This window comes from Dermacentor andersoni, chromosome 5 (assembly GCF_023375885.2).
Source record: "Dermacentor andersoni chromosome 5, qqDerAnde1_hic_scaffold, whole genome shotgun sequence".
Classification (NCBI taxonomy): domain Eukaryota; kingdom Metazoa; phylum Arthropoda; class Arachnida; order Ixodida; family Ixodidae; genus Dermacentor; species Dermacentor andersoni.
In genome coordinates this window covers 145,790,308-145,811,685 of record NC_092818.1, presented here as the reverse complement: position 1 = coordinate 145,811,685, position 21,378 = coordinate 145,790,308, and the positions used below count along the sequence as shown (strand labels likewise).

The following is a 21,378-nucleotide window of genomic DNA, read 5'->3' as shown; positions in this document are numbered from 1 at the left end:
TATGGTAGCTAGCTGGGCGAGTCGGTACATCTGCATTATTATTACTTACAGCGCACACTAATAACAAGGACGAAGAAGATAGACGAAACACGAACGCTGACTCACGACTAAAAGTTTATTGCTTTTAAACAGCCATACAAATAGGAAAACTCGTACATGCGTACACCCGCTCACAATGCATTCCCTCAACCAAAAGCGAAACAAGAAAGGCAAACGCTAAAGCAAGAAGTCTGATCATTCTAACGATTAGATGCTTGTAAAAAAACATTTTTCTTTGCTGTGTAGTGCGAGTGGCGCCTGGCTTACGCACCTGTCACCACATTTATTGATTAGGTAGGCCTCTGAAATCAGGCAGGCCTTTTCATTTTTGTTTGTCCATATTACGAGTGTGCGATCAAGAATGGGCTTGCAACTGCAAACTGCACAATGGGTGGCCAAATGTGATAGACCTGCATTCTTCGATCTGGAGGAATGTTCTTCTAACCTTTTGTTTATACACTTTCCCCTTTGGCCAATGTAACAAGATACACATGAGAGGGGAATCTTGCACACAACATTGTTGCGGCACGCCACAAATTTAGGTCTATGCTTTACCTTACATGAATTGTGCGCAACCAAATCTGACGTCTGTGTTCATGATTGCACAGCCTGGCACAGACTAGATAATTTCTTCGGACAAGGAAAAGCAACTCTAATACCATACCTGTTCACGAAGTTTTTGAGGCCATGTGTCAGCCTATGTACATCAGGAATAACTGCTGGCCTTTTGCGATCACCAATGGCATTTCCATGGCTTGCTCTTTCTCTGCTTTTTAACCATTTCGCGAGTTTTTGGGCAGTCGTCCTAATTGTGTGCTCGGGCTAACCAGCCATGGTTAGCCCATTGACTTGATCGTTAGCCCCTTCCAGAAAGCGGTGCTGTTTTTAGTTGAATGTTTTTTAGAAGCATCTAATCGTTAAAATTAACGGACTTTTTACTTTAGCGCTCGCGTTTCTTGTTTCGCCCTTGGTTGAGGGAATGTATGGGGCGCGGGTGTACGCATGTGTGAGCTTTCCTATATATAGGGCTGTTTAAATGAAATAACCTTTTAGTCGTGAGTCAGCGCTCGTGTTTCGTCTCTCTTCTTCGTCCTTGTTGTTAGGGTGCGCTGTAAATAATAATAATATTGCATTTGCCAAATTGAAGCCTGACAGTCATATGTTGCCCAACAACAACTTCGCAAAAATCGTCGGAGGTACTGAACCCAAACGAAAATTAGGTAACGTGTCAGTGACGCTGATCTCCCCACCCTATTATAAAATGCCACCTGCTTCCTTGCTGCGCGGGCGCCAATGCTATGACAATTACGGGTTCTCTTCATTCTGATCTATAAAGCCTTTCTTTATTTGCTGCTATTGGCAAACGCGATCATCCGAGCTGCGCTAGCGCCACAAGATTGGAAACGGAATAGAGCACGCTCCGCGTCGATTCCTGGCGTCACCATGCAAAAAACAAGAAGGCCGCGATGAAGCCCGGGTCAGCGAAAGCTTGAGCTACTGTTCGTCAGCAATCGCAATGGGGAAGGGGGAGATATCGATGTCACTGGTGCACTGTTTCATATTTCTTTCAGTACTGCCATACTAGGCCGCCCGCAGTGCCAAAGTACTGCAGGCTCTAGCACCCAAGACGATTTTGTTTAGAGAAGTGTTTGTTGAGTGAATAATATCGCTTTGCGTCCTCAATTCCCGAACTGGAATGTTTCCTCTATAATTGCTAATTAAGCAGTTACTTAAGATATCCTTGTTAATTATCTTCCATATTTTGCATGATACCGAGTTCCTAGTGGTCAAAAAGACGCATAACTTGATAGAATATCGGGAGATATCCTCATAAAATTCACCTTTTTGTAAAATTCCGTGCAGCTGAAACAGGACACTATATTTGTGACATGAAGTCACAAAACAACAACAACGACAACAGGCAAAGGAGGAGGAAAAGAAAGAAAGAACGGTGGGAAGGTCAACCAGACGCACGTCCGGTTTGCTACTCTACACGGGGGAAGGGGTTTAAGGGAAGAAAAGAAAGGATAGGGAGGAAATAAGGTACAATAAGTGCGAACACGTGCGGTCGTCCATAACGTCATGCCTATAATCGGTCGTTAAGGCCAGTCGATATTATGAAAGGTAGCAGTGCCCGCGTCACTTTGCAAGCCTGCTACGCGTGGGGCCATGGTCCGAGAATCTTAGTCTCTGAAAATGTTCCGTTGTCTAATTGGTTTAAGACCCTCGAATTCGATTTCATAGAGACCACATAAACACAGCACGTGCTCGATCGTTTCTTCACATTTGCACGAGGCACAAATCAGTGTGTCGGTCATTTGAATAAGGAATGAGTAGGCTTTCGTAAAAGCCACCCTTAACCAGAGGAGGCACAGTAAAGTTGCATCTGCAGCTTCTATGTAGGATCCAGCCTGTGGAGGCGGCAATTGGAGAAATTCGGGGTGTTCCACAGAGTTTCAGCCTTGGTTTGAGCAAGTAAACGAAGACCCCTCGCAGCGTCTGTCCTTCATAAGGGTATAGGAAGACTCAGGGTTTCTTTATGGGCTGACCAGGTGGCATCATCAGCAAGGTCATTTCTGACGATGCTACATTGCCCCGGAAGCCATTGGAAGACTTTTGCGTGTCCGTTTATGAGGGCTTGATGGAGAATCTATCTGGTCTCAAACACCAGTTCTTCATGGGTCTTGCGTCGTAAGGCTGACTGCAGACTCTGAAGGGCTGCCTTGGAGTCACAAAAATGCCCCACTTTCGAGGTTTGGCTTGTGCGTTGCAATTAACAGCAGCACGTAGAGCGGCAAGTTCTGTTTCCGTATAGGTCATTATATGGGACACTTTGAACGTAATTGTAACTTGTAAGGCCGGCATGATAACAGCGCCTGGGGAGCTTGTGGCTGAGACAGATCTATTGGTGTAAATTTGCGTTCCTTGTTCATATGCCTTGTTCAGTGATGACAGTGTGACCTGACGTAGAGTCACTCTTGAATGAATCGTGAGGCGTGCTTGTGGCTGTCGTAGGCACCAGAGGGGCAACAGTGGTTTTGGTGCTGGTGTAAAGCCAGGCGGAAGGTAGCCCTGATGTGTCGCAAGAAGTTTGGAAAATGTGGGTTGAGGTCTTTGTGCCAGCACAGCAGCGATATAGTGACTGGGCACGCGACACAAATGTCGAATGTGTGCTCTAAGTTGTCAATCGTTATATATGTTGGAACCAACTAGTGTGTAGCAATCATGATTGTTGCGTGAATCGAGGCGCATCGTGGTAGTCCAAAACATATCCTTAGAGCCTGGCCTTGCGAACTTTCGAGGATACGAATGTTTGTTTTAGACGGGTTCGCCAAAACTGGCAAGCTGTACCGTAAGAACCCCAGAAACAGTGCTCTGTACAGCTGCTGTATCGACTGTACCGAGGTGCCCCAGGTTTTTCCGCACAGGAACCTCATTATATGTACAATCGAACTTCGTCTCCGCTTCAGGTAGATGCAGTGGGGGCTCCATGAAAGGTCCCTGTCAATAATCACACCTATGAAGTGGTGAGACTTCTGGTATTTGATACCCTGGCCATTGAGAGAAACCAGGTACGGTGCGATGGGTTTGCGCGTAAACTCGATTAACGATGGACTTATCGATTAACGATGGACTTAACGATTTTCGATGGACACACTAAGGCCTTGTTTGCGGAAATACGAACAAGTTCGGGGGGCTTCCCGCTGAATTTCTGTGCGCACTCGAAGGCAAGGCACCGCAGAAGACCAAAGACAAATATCATCAGCCTACATTGATAGATGATTTGTCTTTTCAGCAGGGCCAACCACAGCTAGGTTAAAGAGAATAGGGCTCAATACCCCGCCCTGTGAGAAGCCATCGTGACAACAATAAAATGACAGAGACGGTTACCTATGACTTGCTGTGACAGCGCTTTTATTCAACACCGCAAAACTGATACAAAACTAATACAAACGATACAAAACTGATAAATGGAAGCTTATACATACTGACAACACACAAACCATGGTGGGACATGAGCGCACCATACGAGCGCACCGCGCACTAAACGTTCCGATAAGGCGAGTAGTTTAGCGACCACTTAGCGAATTAAATTTTTAGCCCTAACATTCGTGCAATTATGGCGTAGGATGTTGATAAAGCAGCAGTCGACAATTCTGCGGCACTACACATCTGGTACATCGGGTAAATGAGTGCGGGCTGCTTGTTACCGGAGTATTCTTTACCATTTACGCCTAATCAAGCCGGCGGAAAGAGGTGGGTCTCCAGAGATATTTGACCACCCCCCTCCAACCTGGCACCTGGTACCCGGGGCCCACGCTCCCCCTCCCCTCCTCTTTACTACACTACTGCCAGCATGTCAGCGACCAGCCCATGCAGACATTTAGTACAATCGCCGTGGGAAACTGGGCGCGGCGCACCAGAATCAGCTGCGACAACGTCAAGTAAACTACGTTTTGCGTGGCTGTATGCCGTTTCCTTCTTGGTTATGCTTGAAGTTGATATATTAAGCGGGCGTAAGTAAAGGCTACCAACTTTTAGAGAGCGAATACCTTTCTTTGACATTTTCGCCCGTTTTCGTGGTGGTTGGCGGTTGAACTTTCACCACTCACACAAAGGCACCGGTACAAACGGCGCGTGCGTTCGCGCAACACACTTGTGGAGCACGCTCGACGTTGAGCGGCAACTTTTGTTGCTCTATCAGACGCACTTGCCCTCGCTAAAGCTTTGGGTTGTCTGAAGGCCTACGAGTCGCCTTGCCCGCCGGTGCTCGCGCCACTGGAGACAACGCACGTTTCACGAATCGGGGTTGTGCTCGTTAATGGTCCTCTTCTCTACGGAATTAAGCTACGAAACAATAAACGCTACCTAAATATCCTCACTGCAACATTTAAATGACCCCTACTAGCATATGGTTTCTCTAATAAAGCGAAATGTTTTAAACTCTGAAAGGGTTCAGCTATTCGTTTACACTTACACTTATCGTTGACGGTTTCTGCACTATTATTATTATTATTTTACGGCCTGCAGATTTACGCACTAAAAAACCTCTAAAACTGTGTTTCACCGTTATTATTTTGTGCTTCTGACGAAATATGAACAACTAGTATAAGAACTGTTGCTCACGTACAAAAACCCGTATAGTTCTGCAATCGTATCTGCAGCGCATGAATGATCTCACAAACGGATTAGAGTCGCGTTACCTGGTCACGTGTTCCTTTTGTGCGGTAGCGTGACAGCAGGCACTAACATTCTGTGTTTGCAAGCGTGTCTTTGTGGCTTTGTATAGTTTTATCACTTACACACAAACAGACAACAGCTGGGAAGAATTGGACAGGTCGCGCAGTAGCAAGAGAAAAAAAATACATTAATCATTACTGGAGGATTTATAAGGTAGCTGTAATAACAGTGGCTGATACGATAAACTGCTTCGGGAAACCCCGAAAACGTTGGTTCATATTGTACATTAAGATTGTTCAGCAACGTAACGACGTCGCTCACTCCTATCGAGCCGTAGGCAGCGAATCATGATTAGGAAAGAATCAAACACGGCGTCAATCTTCTTGAACATATCTAAAAAGTTACTACGTCAGAATCTGAAATTAGACCAAAGCAATTTAATGAATATGTTAAAAGTTCAAGATCAAACGCAGCAGGTAGATGTCCGAGTGATCACTAAGCACTTCACTAGGCGATTGAGCTAATTTTACGTTTATTTTATTTTATTTTTTATTGATGCAGCAGGGCCAAACTCAACAATAGCGTTCAAATAACAAAGCAAACGGAGATTCATTGTTAGTTATTGAGTGATTTCCTGACTGCGTAGTTTTGTGCAGATGGATCAGTGCTTAATGTCTTTGAACAGCACGCTACATACATTTAGGTTCCTTGAACAAGCATTGACAGTAGTACTTTTCTGCAACCTCTAGTTAACTGTGATAACACGGCACATGTCATGTGGGGCTGCTTGAAGTAGCAACATGAATATGCCACCGAGTTGTAATTCGAGAGCCGGTATTCACTGCTCTAACGAGCCGTTCAGCTGCTACGTAAGTGGTTTTGTTACATACTGGCTAGACACGCAATATTACGTTATCGGTTACTTTATTATATAATAATCGCTGTACAGAGTGACAAAGCTGATATAGAGAAAACTCCATGGTGATCTGTTAACTGTGCAGGCCTCCACTGTCATATACGTTTGTAAAATTAGGCGCATGCGACAATTTGCGCTAGCTGCATATGTATGGACAAGAGCTATTTCTGGTACGAGCTACTTGCTTAACACAGGACATGGCGAAGTAATATTTTTTTTCCTAACTATCCATGCGTTACCCATTTTCTACTTTCAAAATTTGTTTTACGAATAAATTGAGTTATTTATTTTTATTGTCGCGGTAATATATTAATGCTGTCTCCACCCCTTAGGATACAAAGTTACCAATTGGTACACTGCAAGTTCAACTTGAACATTAAACCCAGCTCTATCAGTACGACAGGAGCATATTTGTCTCAAAACGGACGGCTTATCGTGCTGCCGCCAACATGAAAGAGAGGTGTGCATCCTTGTATGAAAGAAGACAGCATTACTGGCATTATTATATTTTTCATTACATTGGGTTGACGTAACATTTGCCAATGCTACTGCCTGTAATGCTACGAAGAGAGAAAAGTTTATATTTTGATTTGTTTTGCATGACGAACCATCTGGCGCCATTACCGCTCAAGTTTCTCAGAACAGCGCAGCTTGAACTCGGTGGCTGTAACAGATCGCAGAACCACTATCCTTTAAAATTTGTCTTTTTTTAATCGGTCTCCAAGCGCGACATCCAGTGCTTCCTCACATTGCGTCTTCGTTTGGCACAGGAAACTACAGTTGCCTACGCGTGCTCCTGGTGTTCACGCGGGACAAGTCTTTCTACATCAGCACCGTATTCGTGCCGGGCATCGTGCTGGTGACCAGCTCTTTCATCAGCTTTTGGCTCGACATCAACGCCGTGCCGGCCCGCGTCATGATCGGCGTCACCACCATGCTCAACTTTTGCACTACCACCAACAGGTGGGTGAATAACCAGCGACGCGACACTTGAGATGGGCACGCGGATTCTGCTCCGGCTTGGCCCATTGACCCGCAGAATTGAGTTGTGGATAGTAAACACTCTAGCAGTATGCATTGTAGGTCATCGACATCGCCGAGGAGCCTGCTTGGAGGACCTACACTTATTTCTCATTAGCGAGTACGTGCCGGATGTTGTGAAAGCATGGTTGGGTTTTGTTGTAGGGCACTTTGCTCAGACGCTTTGCAATTCCCGCAGTCGAACCTGCCTCAAATGCTTATCACTTCCAAGCCGGGAAATAGAAGCCAGGCAAATACTGACTGTCATAAATGAGCCAGGCCTTGATGGTCCTTTCGCTCCTACCATTATACGATGAAATCCCTAGATTGCACAACAAAGCGAGCATTTCCTCCGTCAAGGCTGTCCAAACGAAAGCTATATGTGCCAGATTATTTATGGTTTCATCAGGATGCATGTTGTTGTCTCTGACAATTTCTTATAACTTAGCACTATTGGAACGTGTGGCGATAGAATTTTTCTCAGCACTGTGTCTAAGAAACAGTTTTGCAGTGTGCTTGTGCTATACTTAAAATAGGAGCAGCTTGTACAGAAACGATTTTTCGCTTAAACACTTCAAAAGCCTATGACAACGCGTGTCCAACAACATTTCCGGTTCCTTCAGCAACAAATTGCCTGTAGTAAATGTTCTGTGTTGTTCGGCTGGCTCTTGTTGTTGCATCACACTGACAAATAGTGTGTTCATATCGGAACCACCAAAACTGTATTGTAGGAGAACGTAAACCCAGCAGTCTAAATGAAAGACTCAAGACTCAGCAGACTCAGCAGACTCAAGAATGAAACCTGGTTGGTTATGTCGCTTATTTGTGCTATATTAGATGCTAGTTCTGCATTGTTGCACTAAACAATTCATACGAAATAAAGCTACTTTGGTTAATGCCGCTGCCGCTTTGGCAGCTGTGCCAAATGAACGCTGTTGCTTGCGCGCACAGTCAGTAATGATTCTTTGTGAAGGGCTTCTAAGCCGGGCGCGATCTCTTCTTTGACCCTCCTGACATTGAACATAATTAACATGCTCTTCCTGGAATGAAAACTGTGGCGCATAGGGGTTCCACTGAATTAAAACCAATATAGTTAATGTAAACTTATTTTACACAGTAAACTGTACTATAAAGTATGTACTATGCAGTAAATCAATTTTACTGGTATACTATGTGATCAAGTGTGACAGGTGTAGAAGGGAAAGAAGGAAAACTACAAATTTGATTAAATGCAGATGAGAATCGCTTCGTGAGCTATGGGTAATTTTAAGCTGAATGTTTTTCTAGGAACTGCAAACTACAAGGACCGCGTGGATATTTCAGTACAATGCGTCGTGACCCATCACGTTAAGTGAATTTGAAGTGCTAAAAAACTCAGTTTTAAGCGAGTTATTAAAATTATTCGATCTTTGGATGCAATAAATTGCCGTTAAACAGGTCATAAATTGTTTCAATCTTTCTTTAATTTACAAAAAAAAGAAAAAAAAAGACGGGCACTAACGGCTGCGGAACCACGGAGCTTAAAAGGGGCCCATATTGGTGTAGAGGGCGCTGAGTGCCTTGTGCTCTCTCCTGCGCAATCCAGATGGCGTCATATTTTGTTGTAAAAGAGGGATTTTTATTTCGTTTTGAGCTTGTTGCTGTTGTGGTTACAATCGAACCAGCAAACCATTAGCATGGCTGTAACAGTTTCGCAACCGCAGTGCGCTGAGATACATTGCAAAAGAATAGAGAACCACTATAGGCTAATTCGCACTTCGTAAATGCTGATTGTCGCTATTTTGTCGAGCCTCAAGTGAGTCCTGCGTGTTCTGCTGGATAAAAACAAAAGTCGTAAATGCCCTCATGGAGATGCAGCTGAGATTGTCTGCTACCAACACGACCGCTCACCACATGTCAGAACTTGCGACGGGACTCTGAATCCATGCACTTTCAAGCGCAGTTCAAACAGTTCTTATTTTAGGAACTAAATCAAACAAACGTGACTTCAATGCTCAATGAATCATTTGTCTTTCCAAATGAAAAAGTCATCAATATAGCACTGTGTAAGAAAGCCTGACGATGGCGAAACCATTGTTTCTCCATTTCTGTAATGTGCAAAGCTGGCAAGGATTACCGGGCGCGTAACAGTCCCGCTATACTAAACTATATCTTTCTCATGCCAGACACCATTCATGTTATTCACGCTATCTACACGACACTGTGCATTCCGTCAGCAGGGACGGCGGCAGGATACAAGTACTGCCAGATGGCCATTGTGGCAATATTAAAGGAAAAATTGCATTACTAAGATCTTGATGAGGGTTGGTTGATATTTAGATCTGAGGTTGAACAGCGGGAACAGATCCAGGAAACGAGGAAACAAATACCTCAGACAAGTGCAGACTGCCAACTGGGATTTTATTTGAAATTCTCCAGCCATTTTATACCTTTTTCAGCATAGGCATGCGTACACCAGTCGCAAAAACATCTGCAAATCAGCAACATCATAATCTTTCATCCAAAAAGGCTATTCCTTTTCCCGACAAGGTAAAAGAGGGAGCATTTGCACATTTATCTCCTTCATTCCTAATGTAGTAAGCCTCTATTATTTGCTTTTTCCTCTTACCTTTTCCTTTCCATATTATTTTGTTTTTTTTTTTCAAATATGGGAATGCAGGGACACTTGTTACAATGTCCTGCTAAATGACTCCCATAGCCATTCTTTAGGTTACTGTTGTGCTGACGAGCTCTTTCATTGAAACGTGTCCCGTTTGACCTATATCGGTTTTTTCACAGCCAAGTGGTATCAGATAGATAACGTTGCGCCTGCAATCAGTGAAACGAGATTTATGATTTGTGGTGCACAAGGGCCTTTCGCGCGTTTTCATACGATTGCATATCGAGGAAAGCTTGCGCGGGGCACTGAAAAGCAAATTAACATTATGTCTATCGGAAACTTTCTTTAGATTGTGTGACAAGTTGTTCAAGTATGGCAGCACGTGCCATACTTGCACGTTCTGTAATCACTTCAGTGTGCAAAGCCATCTTGCCGAAAGAAAAAATAAGTAGTTCCGAACCATCACAGAAAGAAAAGAATAAAGACAAGAGACCAGCGAACGTGTTGCATACTTGCACAAGATCTCACACAATCTAAAGAAAGTTTCCAATAAACCTATTGCGAACTTGCTTTTCAGTGCCCCGCGCAAGTTTTCCTCGATATGTAATCGTATGAAAATGCGCGAAAAGCCCTTGTGCACCACAAATCATAAATCTCGTTTCACTGATTGCAGGCGCAACGTTACCTATCAGATACCGCTGAGCTGTGGAAAAACTTATATAGGTCAAACGGGACAGTGTTTCAATGAAAGAGCTCGTCAGCACAACAGCAACCTAAAGAATGGCTATGGGAGTCATTTAGAAGGACATTGCAACAAGTGTCCCTGTCAGTGTCGGCTGAACTCACGTCCCGGGCAACAGATTTGTTCATGGCAAGTGAATCACGTTACTGGACTCCCAGTGACCTACGAACCTGTTTAGAGGAACAACCACACAATTATTAAGGTTACCGTGCACAAAGACAGTATGAAACAGGTAGATGATCACAAATAGTGGGACTTCCTTTACTCTCAAGGTGCATTCGCAGAATTCGCGTCTCGGTCCGTACCTTTGTTCGCGGCAAGCGCATCACGTGATTGCGCGCCCTCAATAGAGCCGAGCTCCGCCCACTCATCCGCGAGAGGGACGGATGAAAATAGCCGGGATCCTTCCTGCCCTCTCATTGCGGTGGCGGAACGCTCAAGTGCGAAAGTAAATAAAGCGTTCGTGCCTCGGGACAAAGCTATTGTTTTCTTATCGGTGCCAAAGCGACGAGCACGGTTCTTGTTTGTCGGCACCTCGTGCTCTATTGTGTTTTCCGCACACATCTTACACTAGGTGCCAGAAAAACACCCGGGAGTCTGGCTCGGATTCAAAATTATATTTCGTTGATACTATTTCCGCGGTTTTTGCGGCGCACGAATGATATCAGTAGCGAGAGATGTTGCCCATCCAATCCTAGTAATATTAACACTATAATGAACGCTACGTGAACGAAAAAAAAATTGTTTTCAATAAAAATAACTTTTTTTTAGGTTTCCGCACACTGCGCTACAAATGATGCCATTCTCATGCATGTGCAAGTATGTGTTAGCGACTGGTCATGAGATGTGCTAACTAGATGCTTTTTATCTAACGGTAAACCTGCCGCAGTGTATATAGTAAAACATAATGTGCAGTTGGAAATCGTACTTTGCCACCAGGTGCAGTGGAAGTATTATTTTCAAATTTGTGTACACGACAGCACTGATGCGGCCTTGCAAACGTAAAGAGGATTGTTGTAGTTGCGATGAAAATATGACTATATTACTGGCTCGACTCCACAAGTCAAACTTTGGGATTCGTTGGGAGCCAACCATGTCTCACTGAATTTCACCTGATATAGATATGACAGCAAACTACCACCAATCCCTTCACTGTCAGTTACACGAATCCATGTTCTCGTCTCTCTTTCGAGATATAGTTATCAGCGCGCGTTTATTGGCTGATAAAATGATGCCCGTTGGCCAAATAAAAGAGGCTTATCGTTGCGCATCGCGGCCAACGGAAGATAACATTCATCCGAAGTTGATTGATCTGCAACGGGTACAGCTCCTGTTTCGGCTACTCGCGATAATGAAATCCTCACCTTTCCCAACGAGAGCATCGGTCGACACGACTGCCTGTAAAGGGTGCACCACCTCGCACAGAAATGATGGGCGCAGAAGCCGCAAGAACATACGCAGGAGTGACGATATTGATCTTTAGCGAGCAATGGATTGGAAAACACGGCACAAATAAATAAATAAATAAATAAATAAATAAATAAATAAATAAATAAATAAATAAATAATTTTTTTAACACAGTTTCTCGAAGTGCAATTGCTTCAATACTTTGCACTGGTCGAACACACACACGTCGGCTCTACAACTGCATTTCGATCAACATTATCGGGCTGCGCAGAAAATAACATCGCCGCAGTATTGCTTTGCAAACTTTTGCTTGTGATTCGACATACGTTGTTCCTTTGCATTTTATGTTGCAGTGTTCCCAAATTAACACTGATGTTGTGCGTGCGCAGCTTCCGGTCCACCCTGCCCGTGGTGTCCAACCTGACCGCCATGAACCTGTGGGACGGCGTGTGCATGTTCTTCATCTACGCGTCCATGCTCGAGTTTATCATCGTCAACTACCTGTACCGAAACCTGGGCCTCAGGAAAAGGGCGGCTGCTGCCGCTCGGCGACCCAGTCGCCCGGCCTCAGCTGAGCCGCTGCGAGTGCCTCCGCTGAGGCACGAGCATCTCGAGATGAAGGTACACCCTCGACACTAACTCGATGGCTTTTGTCTGATCTCACATGTTACGCGGGAGCTTTTGGTGCAAGCTGCTTGCTATTGCGTTCGAAAGTGTCTGACTTAGACGCGACGCTTCGGCAGCTAGAAGCCGATCATCTATATCACACGATACACTATGGCATAGCTCGTAGTCTCAATGGGTTGACAAATTCCACTCAAGCATTCGAGTTTTTATAATTCCAACCGCTATAGGCAGTAATCGTGGATGGCTCTAATACCGGCAACAAATAACAGCTCGAGTCAAGCCGGGGGGCAAAGTCAAGCCGGGGTGCTTGAAGTGCAGCTCAAGCAGTGACGTAGAAAAGAAAAAAATATGGCGGAGAGAAATTATCTGGGGTAAACGAAGCTGCTCCTCAGATTATACTGAACAATGCAGCTTTCACTTTTTTTCGACAGCTCAGGTATTGTTCTCAGGTCTCACAGTCCTACATAACTTAATCACTCAAAGCGCTTTAGGTTTTAGAGATTGCTCATTTCATAATGTCTTACAATCGACTTATCACTTATTGTTATGAAATGGCGCTTCCTCTCTATGCATTCTTACGATTCTGTCCATGCTTCTAAGGACGTGCTTCGTTCTAAAGGTGCGAGCTCTGACATTTGATTTTAGACACAGGCGGCCTGAATACTTCTGCCACGCATGTCTATAGTTTGAGTGCTTATATGGCGAACGAGTCCTTACAAGCTTAGCTTACAGACAGAGAGTTCTACCGTAATTAACTAGTTTTCCTTTCTTGAATATAAAATGCCAATTCTGTCTGTCCCTCTCTCTCTCTTTGAAATCTTTCTGTTATTGCTGCCGACCTGTATACTCAAAGCAACCAGGAGTTGGCATGTCGCATTTACAGAAAGCACCATCGCATATATAACAAGTGGTTTTGGCACGTAAAGGCCCATAATTTTTTTATTTCACTCTGTTTTCATTTCAACGTCATGCTGTCAGACTTACGTAACCGCTGACGCAAGCATCGGGTGGTGCCTCGCAGCGTTGTTTGCACCACCCAACCAAATGCTATTCTCGTTTATAGGAAGTTGTTTTTGTTTACTTTCAAAGCGACTGGTAGTGCTAACCTTGACAGATTTTTTTATCTAATTGGCTGACAAAAGGCGAGGAGCACGCAGAACTGGAGGGGGTTTCAGTATGGCCGTGCTAGCGCAGCGAAGGATGAGGAGGGTGGTGCCAGCGTCTGCAATTAGTCCGCTTCCCCTTACTTAGCTTGAGGTTGCTGGTCGAAGATCGCGGGAGCATGCTACGAAAGGCTAAAAATGCCGCTAAAACTGATCCTCAGTGAAAAATAGTTGGTAATACGACGTCGTGTATGGGTTGAAAAGGCTCGAAAACGTTATATTGTCACGCAAAAATGATTATTATACGCGAATAAATCCATTTTCCGCGGCAACTGCGAGTAGACTTTGCCACACTGACTGGTAGGCAGCCATCTTCTATTCTTTTTGGAGTATTAAAAAAAATAATTCACTTTTATTCGCCGTATTATGGCGTCCTAAAAGCACCCACGTCACTTTGACGAGTGAGTTTTCGCGATTTTGGGACGTCACGAGGCAGACAGGTGAAGTGTGCGCAGCCCGAAAGCTTTTGACCAAACGCGGAAGGCTAATGGCGATAAAGTCGTACAATCGGAAATAATTAATTTTCTTTTGCTCGGTCTAGTCATGCATCATCAGTGTGCACACGTTGTGTCAGATTGATATATCTGGCAGTTTTCGTGACGTCACGTGGCATACAGGCAAAGCTTGGGTAGGCCCGACATTTTTTTACCAATCATGGAGGACTGAGATGGAATAGAAACACTTTAAAATAGCTTTACGTTATAACGCCCCTTCTTACAGATTCCTTCCGAGTGTTCCTCTTAAAGAGGAGAGTGCTGGAACTGGGACCCCCAGGAACTACGCTGCCTAAATACTCAGACAACACACGCCGTCGAGTTCGGCTTCCGAGAACTCCTCCAATTGGGCTGGGATGTTAGTTCCGTAGTATGCTCCGTCGTTTATCACGTAGGTGTTTCCGTGACAGGACTGGCACAATCGAACGGTTCAGTTCCAACTCGCTTGCTTTTCACATTTTGGAAATGACTCCGAATGGCGCTCTACCTATAGCAGGTCACCGCAATCGACCGGTCACGAGTCGTGGTTCATAGTAATATAAAAAAAAAATATCAGCTGAATTGAATGGTTACATTGTACCAGTCCAACTTTTAGAGTAGTTAGGGCCAATACACGTCTGAAAGCGTCGCTGATGCCTAAATTTTGCCTCGTATACCCTATCCGCCAGCATCTGTAGGCACCAATTCCAGTTTTATTTCATTGACACAGTATGAATCGCGCTTGTAGTATATTATTCGACACATTCGTCTTCGGGCCTCTCCTTGCTTTTCCTGCTGAAGTCTTCGTCAGGCCGATCGCCGCGACATCTTCATCGTCTATAGTCCCCACGACATCAGCGGGTCTTCCTCAGTTACCCAATAGAGCCGATCATTGGTCCATGAGAAATCACCTGTGTCATTCTAGCCACCATATTTGCGTTCCATGACACAAAATCTCAGACCTTTAGTAAGCACGCCAGCACAGGCCTCAATGCTTCTTATTATCCCTGTAATACACTCGTGAGTTCTGCAAGTTGGCTGCCCAGTTATTCGAATTCGTCTTTGGAAATTCTATCTTTCGCTCATTGACAGCTGGTGAAATGATTTCAATTTTTAGGATCTTTATTTCAGTTGAGTTCCGAAGCACTGTGTATATAAGACAGCGTACTGTCATATGAAAATGACCTAACAGTAGTGCAGGCTTATGCTGGAAATTATTTGAGATGAAACGCACTGCGTCATCATTCATATTGTGAAATTTGTGCGTGTTGTTTTCATCCACGTATCTGAGCGCATTAACTCAGTTCTGGCACCCGTCGTAAGGTCGACCAAGGCCCGTTCCTGTTTCTCTAGCATATTACGCCTATTAAAAGTGGTTATGCGTGCCCGTATAAGAATTGACCTGGCACTCGCAAAAAGGAGCATCCTCACGACACGGCGAGGCAGGCTAAACGAGGCTCGATTTTATTGCTCACCACATCATGAATCAGTTGTTCATTCCCTTATCTTACATATGAAGCCCCAGCGGCCAAACTTTCTTAAGTGATTGCCACATCACGCATTAACAATTATAGGAGGCAAGCCCATATGAAATGCCAGCAGACTCGTGCTGCCCAGCAGAATCACAGCCTAATTTTCAGATAAGCTGTTTATTTCGAGCAGTTACAATAGGAATTTCAGTTACTTGTAGTTAAACCACACACTTCCACATGCTTCCGACAGCAGTCCCATTTAATGTTTTCAAGCACTTCTTAAAGCATCTTTTATAAAGGCAGTGACATGTTCACACACGCTCTTATTTGCGAGAAGATTGGCAATAATGTTGATCCGATTTTCACTACATTTGATCTTGGTGACGTTTATAGTTAGCCCAGGTCAGCGGGTAAAATTTCATGCCGTTAATAAAACTTGCTTTTACCGCTCAGGCGTGCTTGTATACGTAATTTTATGCAGAGGCCGCAATTAATTCAGACACATTAAGTTCCCATACATACCGCCCATAACCCACCCCTGAGTTTCACCAAATATGGATAAGGTGCCTCAGTTAGTTCACTGGGGACACCAATGAAGCCTACTATATTGCTTGAATATGAAGAAAAGAAGTGAAGGTTTGCTTATAATTTTCAACGCTCCTAATTAAGTTACAAGCGTTAAAGTATTGCCAAACATGGATGGATGGATGGATGGATGGAGTAACTTTATTGAAAGGTCCTGCGAGCTACGGGGCGCATGGTCCCATAGAGCGGGCTACTCCCACGTTGGGACCGGGAGTTTTAACTCCCTGGACGCATCGTGGGCTCACTGGACAGCCCAGAGCTGCTCCGCCAGGTCCGTGCTGCGTAATGCGTCTTGTAGCCTGGCGGAGTCTTGATCCTTGTTTGCGTGGGTCCGACCACACGGCCAGAGCAAGTGATGTACGTCTAGTGTGCTATGGCAATTTTCGCAATATGATGTTTTGTATAGGTCAGGCATGTAGTGATGTAGTCTGTTGTGCGTGGGGTACATTATCTGCAGACAACCCCTTTTCACGTAAATGTGATCTAGCAGTAATTCCACTCTTTTCCGTGACACTGGGCAATAGCGTCAAATGTGCTATGGCAATTTTCGCAATATGATGTTTTGTATAGGTCAGGCATGTAGTGATGTAGTCTGTTCTGCGTGGGGTACATTATCTTCAGACAACCCCTTTTCACGTAAATGTGATCTAGAAGTAATTTCCACTTTTTTCCGTGACACTGGGCAACAGCGTCCAATGTACGTATAACGCACTCAAGCACTTAGTAAAGAATTTTTTTTTACAAAGGTTATATTTGATCCACACGCATTTACTTTGGCACACATTTTCGAAATATCGTTCTGCCCAATCTTTCCCTAGAATTCATCTCGGAGGATTTTCTCGTTATTCAAGGGCAGCGCGCTAAATTTCGTCGCGCTCGTAAAACACACTTGTAGCTCTCCGCAGAGCTTGCATACGTAATTTATTGGATTGGCCGTAATTAACTTACACAGCTTGAACTTTGTGTACACATTACCATTAACGTGTCCCATGTGTTGACCCAACACAAACTTGGTATCACGTAGAAGTTCTCTGGGACATTACGAAACGTACACGATAACAGTCCCATAATACTTTCCAAACATGCTTCACAATGTTTTTGCAAAATCTGTTTTAATCCACACGCACTTAACTTTGAATGTTAAGTTGCCATATTAGCCTCCCTATTTTGTTAAGTGTTATCTCAGAAGCGTTTGTAGTTATGCCAAGACAGTGGGTTAAAGTCAAGGGCATATTCTGCGTAACGCGTAGGCAAAGTTCAAAGAGTATGGGTCAACTGTGGTTTTTGCAGTAAATTACGTATGCAGGTGCTCTCGAGCATTATAAGTCTGTTTTACCAGCGGCGCAAAATATCTCGCTTCCCTTGCATAACTGCAAACGCCACGAAGATCAAACTTAGCAAAAAGAAAGGGACCATCATGGCCAATCAAAATTCTAAATCAAATGCATGTAGATGACTTATAGCCTTGATAGAAAATTACTCATTAAAGCATTCCAGAGTGCCCCACGGTAGTTAATCGCAATGATTTCCATAGTCCTAAAAGAATTGTGCATGACACTGAGTGAGTTCACATTCAGGGGATGGGAAAGGGAGGGAGTCATGTTTAATGTACTGTGTGGCGAAAGTTTTATGTTTCGGGCTTAGTTTAGTGCGTGAAAGCGTTGCAATCAATCATTGAACCTTCTTCATTTCCTCTATTTTTATGTATTATGCGAGATTTTCAGAAGGTTTCTCTATTGGTCACGATGAACCAAACAAGGCACCTGACGTATATTAAAGCGAAGATTTCTTTGTCCCTTCTCCCGACTTTTCGGGCGCTGCTGTGATGGTCTTGCCGCGCGTGCCCATGGGGTTTCTTGCAACACCAGAAGATGGCGCTAGCCTCTGCGAAACCCGGCCGGTGCCGCCGCAGCCCGGGCTGCGCAGTTTGTGCGTATGGCACATGCTGTACTTGCTTTTCTAGGCGACAAAAATGAAGAGGATGGGCTGTGGAAGTCACGTGCTGGGCTGTGATAGTGCAAACATTACAATCGCCCATTAGGTTTGAGAGAGTGCTTGGAGCTGGCGTCTCAACAGCGTGCTGGTCAGATACGCAGAAGGAGCACATAAACACGCAAACAAAGAAGTGGCTCCAAAGCTTGCACTCAGCGTCGACAACAACCAGGCCCGAAAGAAGTGTCGCGTGGAACAGGAGCGCCTTCGCTATGCAGCGAAACGTGGTGCATGCAGTGCATACATACAACTTCGTAATAATTAACTGAATTACCTACAGCCCCATAATTCAGTTAATGTTTAGGACTTATGCCACGATACGATATGCCATGTGAGGCAATGCTGATGCTCAACTCTCTGAGATTAAGAACAATGGCGCACAACAATGGCTCAAGCAAACACGTCTCCCTGTGTGTTAAGTGGACTACGCAGACAAGCAGCAGTGGTGCACGCAAGGTAAAGTTTAAAATCAACACGCCACTCTCGTATTGGACTAAACGCTGAAGAAATTACGCATTCGCCGCGCACAATTTACCCACCTGCCCTGGGAAAAATATACAGAACATTGAGACCACAGTTAGCGAGCGAGAAAAAAGATAGGGAAGGAGGGAAGGGGAGGGGGACACGTCATGGCCAATGTTCTGGCGAAGTAAAATGTCTGATAATTTTCTGGCGAAGTAAAATGTGATAAATTGCTGGCATTTGCAAAAACTCCGTAACGAGTGCTCGAAAACGTTATATGCCGGCAAGATTTCAAACGAGTGAGTCATATGTGAGTAAATGTTTCAAGTATCTAATTTTTTATCAGGCAACTGTAATTCTTAATGAAGTGTGCCAAGGAAACAACGTCGCTGTAATTGCATTGTGATCGCAAAAGTCTGTTGTTGAAGTCGATGATGATGACCCGACGCTTGGCACTTCATCGCACAATGGCATTATTTGACTGAAAGCAACGTAATAAGAACACACTCTATCTCACTATCATTTTTAATACCCTACAAAGTGTCTTTTATGCGCAGGCAAAATAGTTTTTTATTGCCACCAATTTTTTGAAAATGTTCTGTGGCAGTTAGTGCAATTATAATCCTTGCCCTAAATTACTCAATGAGGCGTCCATTACTTCTACGAGAAATCGAGATCCCTAACTAACCAATTAACTTATTTACTCTCATTAACATTTTAATTACTTACTGCATATACTTCTATTACTAATTGTACTTAGTTATCATGTAAAACATATCAACATAGATGAATTCTGAAGATGGCACCGCTTTCGAGATTTCCACCCTCAAACTTGCGGTAAAGGTGCTCCCCGCTGTTGAGCTTACTTTTTCAAGAAAACGCTCTCTTATGCATTCAAGCAAAAAAGTAACTGAAACTCCGATGCATTTTGTCAGGCAATTTGAAAATTAATATCTCCAAACTGGCGTAGTCTTGAAAACTTGTGCCACGTCGATATGCCTTGCCTACTCACCAACTAAAATTCGTATATTAAAATACGGGCCGTAAAGTAATTAACTAAGAAGCTTTTAACACTAACATAATAAATATTCAAATAGGCGGTGTGATTTTTTTGTGGAAGTAATGGCTGTCTTATCGAATAATTTAAATCGAGGGCTATCTTGTGCTATCATTGTGATATCTGCCACAGGCAATTTTTAAAAATTTTGGGCAGCTAAAGGAAACACCCTGGCAACATGACACCAGGCAATCGGACTGGGCAAGCCACCGTTTTTCATGCTGTTGACAATAATTTCACCCGCTGTGGTTGCTCAGTGGCTATGGTGCTGGGCTGCTGAGCACGAAGTCGCGGGATCAAATCCAGGCCATGGCGGCCGCATTTCGATGAGGGCGAAACGCGAAAACACCCGTGCACTTAGATTTAGGTAGACGTTAATGAAACCCAGGTGGTCGAAATTTCTGCAAGCCTTCACTACGGCGTGCCTCATAATCATAAAGTGGTTTTGGCACGTAAAACCCCTGAATTTAATTTTAACAATTATTTCTGTGATTTCTTCCGCCGATTCCCGATTCCGCCGATTCCACTGCTCGCGTGCTGGTCGCGTCGTCGTCATCTTTTATGATCGGACCATTCCGGCTCGTAGTAGTGCGCTGCAATGGCAAGTGGTTTATTAGAGAACCGTGCAAAACAAAAACAAAATATTACAATAAATTTGTATGCGCACAGCTTCATCACGGCAAACAAAAAGAATAAGCAAACCGCAACTGGCTTCCAAACGGACACACACACGCTTCGCTCGCGTTACCCGTACCTCCTTCCCTGGTGAGAAAGACCTCCTAGGGCTGGCGTGCAGTAGTTTCCTTGTTTCTGCCCAGAATCTTAATCCCGCGAAACCGAGGTTCAAACCGGCGAGCCACGCAATGTGCAGGCAGACGCTCATTCTCTTTTTATTACCCTACTGTTGGATATAAGGCCGTGACATATTGGGATTTAAGACACCACAAATACAAAATTGGGTGTTACAGCAATAATAAGTTGCCAAACATACAAACTAGGTGTTACAACAGTAAATTGCCCCGATTAAATGTCACTCATAGAAAACTGGTAAAAGTGATAATTTCAACAGTAGTAAAAAAAATAAATTGGGTGTTACAACAGTAACTTACGTCACTGAAGTGCACATCATAGAAAACAAGCATTCTTAATTCATAGTTCGTGCTCCCATGCTTGGTCACTAACGTACCGTCTAATCTTACCGATATATGCCTTCCCACATGAAAGCATCACCAAGTAAACAGTGCCAGTTGTGCACTTCGCGTACTGCCCGGCGTGCTTCTTCTGGCATCCAAGCATCCTGTTCTCGTTTAAAATGCGCAGGCCAGCAAGCTTGTGCGGCGCCGAAGGAGCCACAGGTGTACTATACCTTCCCAACACCTTCTTGACATTGCGGGACACCTTAGGGACGTAGGGCACTATTTAGGGCCCGGTCTCCTTTTCGGCTGAGACCACCCTTCTCTTCTCGCTGATTTCATCTTTGGCAAGACGGTCTCCCAGACCACTTGCATGGCCAAGCGCGGATAGCCGACTACAAAGAAGAAAAAAAAAGACGTCAATTGTTTGTGGAAATGGTCATTCGTTCTATGTGCAGCGGCATTCATGAGTGCAGATAGATTCTAGGCACAGGATGGCGAAGTTTCGC

At 44.3% G+C, this 21,378-nt stretch overlaps 1 protein-coding gene across 3 annotated transcripts in view; it reads left to right on the top strand.

Moving 5' to 3' along the window:
- pHCl-1 (pH-sensitive chloride channel 1) overlaps positions 1-21,378 on the top strand; it is an 87,117-nt gene that overhangs the window by 58,385 nt on the left and 7,354 nt on the right. For all 3 annotated transcript variants that reach the window (XM_050178875.3, XM_050178876.2, XM_055071118.1), the window contains exons 7-8: positions 6,907-7,099; positions 12,295-12,526. In XM_050178875.3, coding sequence (XP_050034832.1) covers positions 6,907-7,099; positions 12,295-12,526 — 425 coding nt within the window. The remainder of the gene's footprint in view (positions 1-6,906; positions 7,100-12,294; positions 12,527-21,378) is intronic.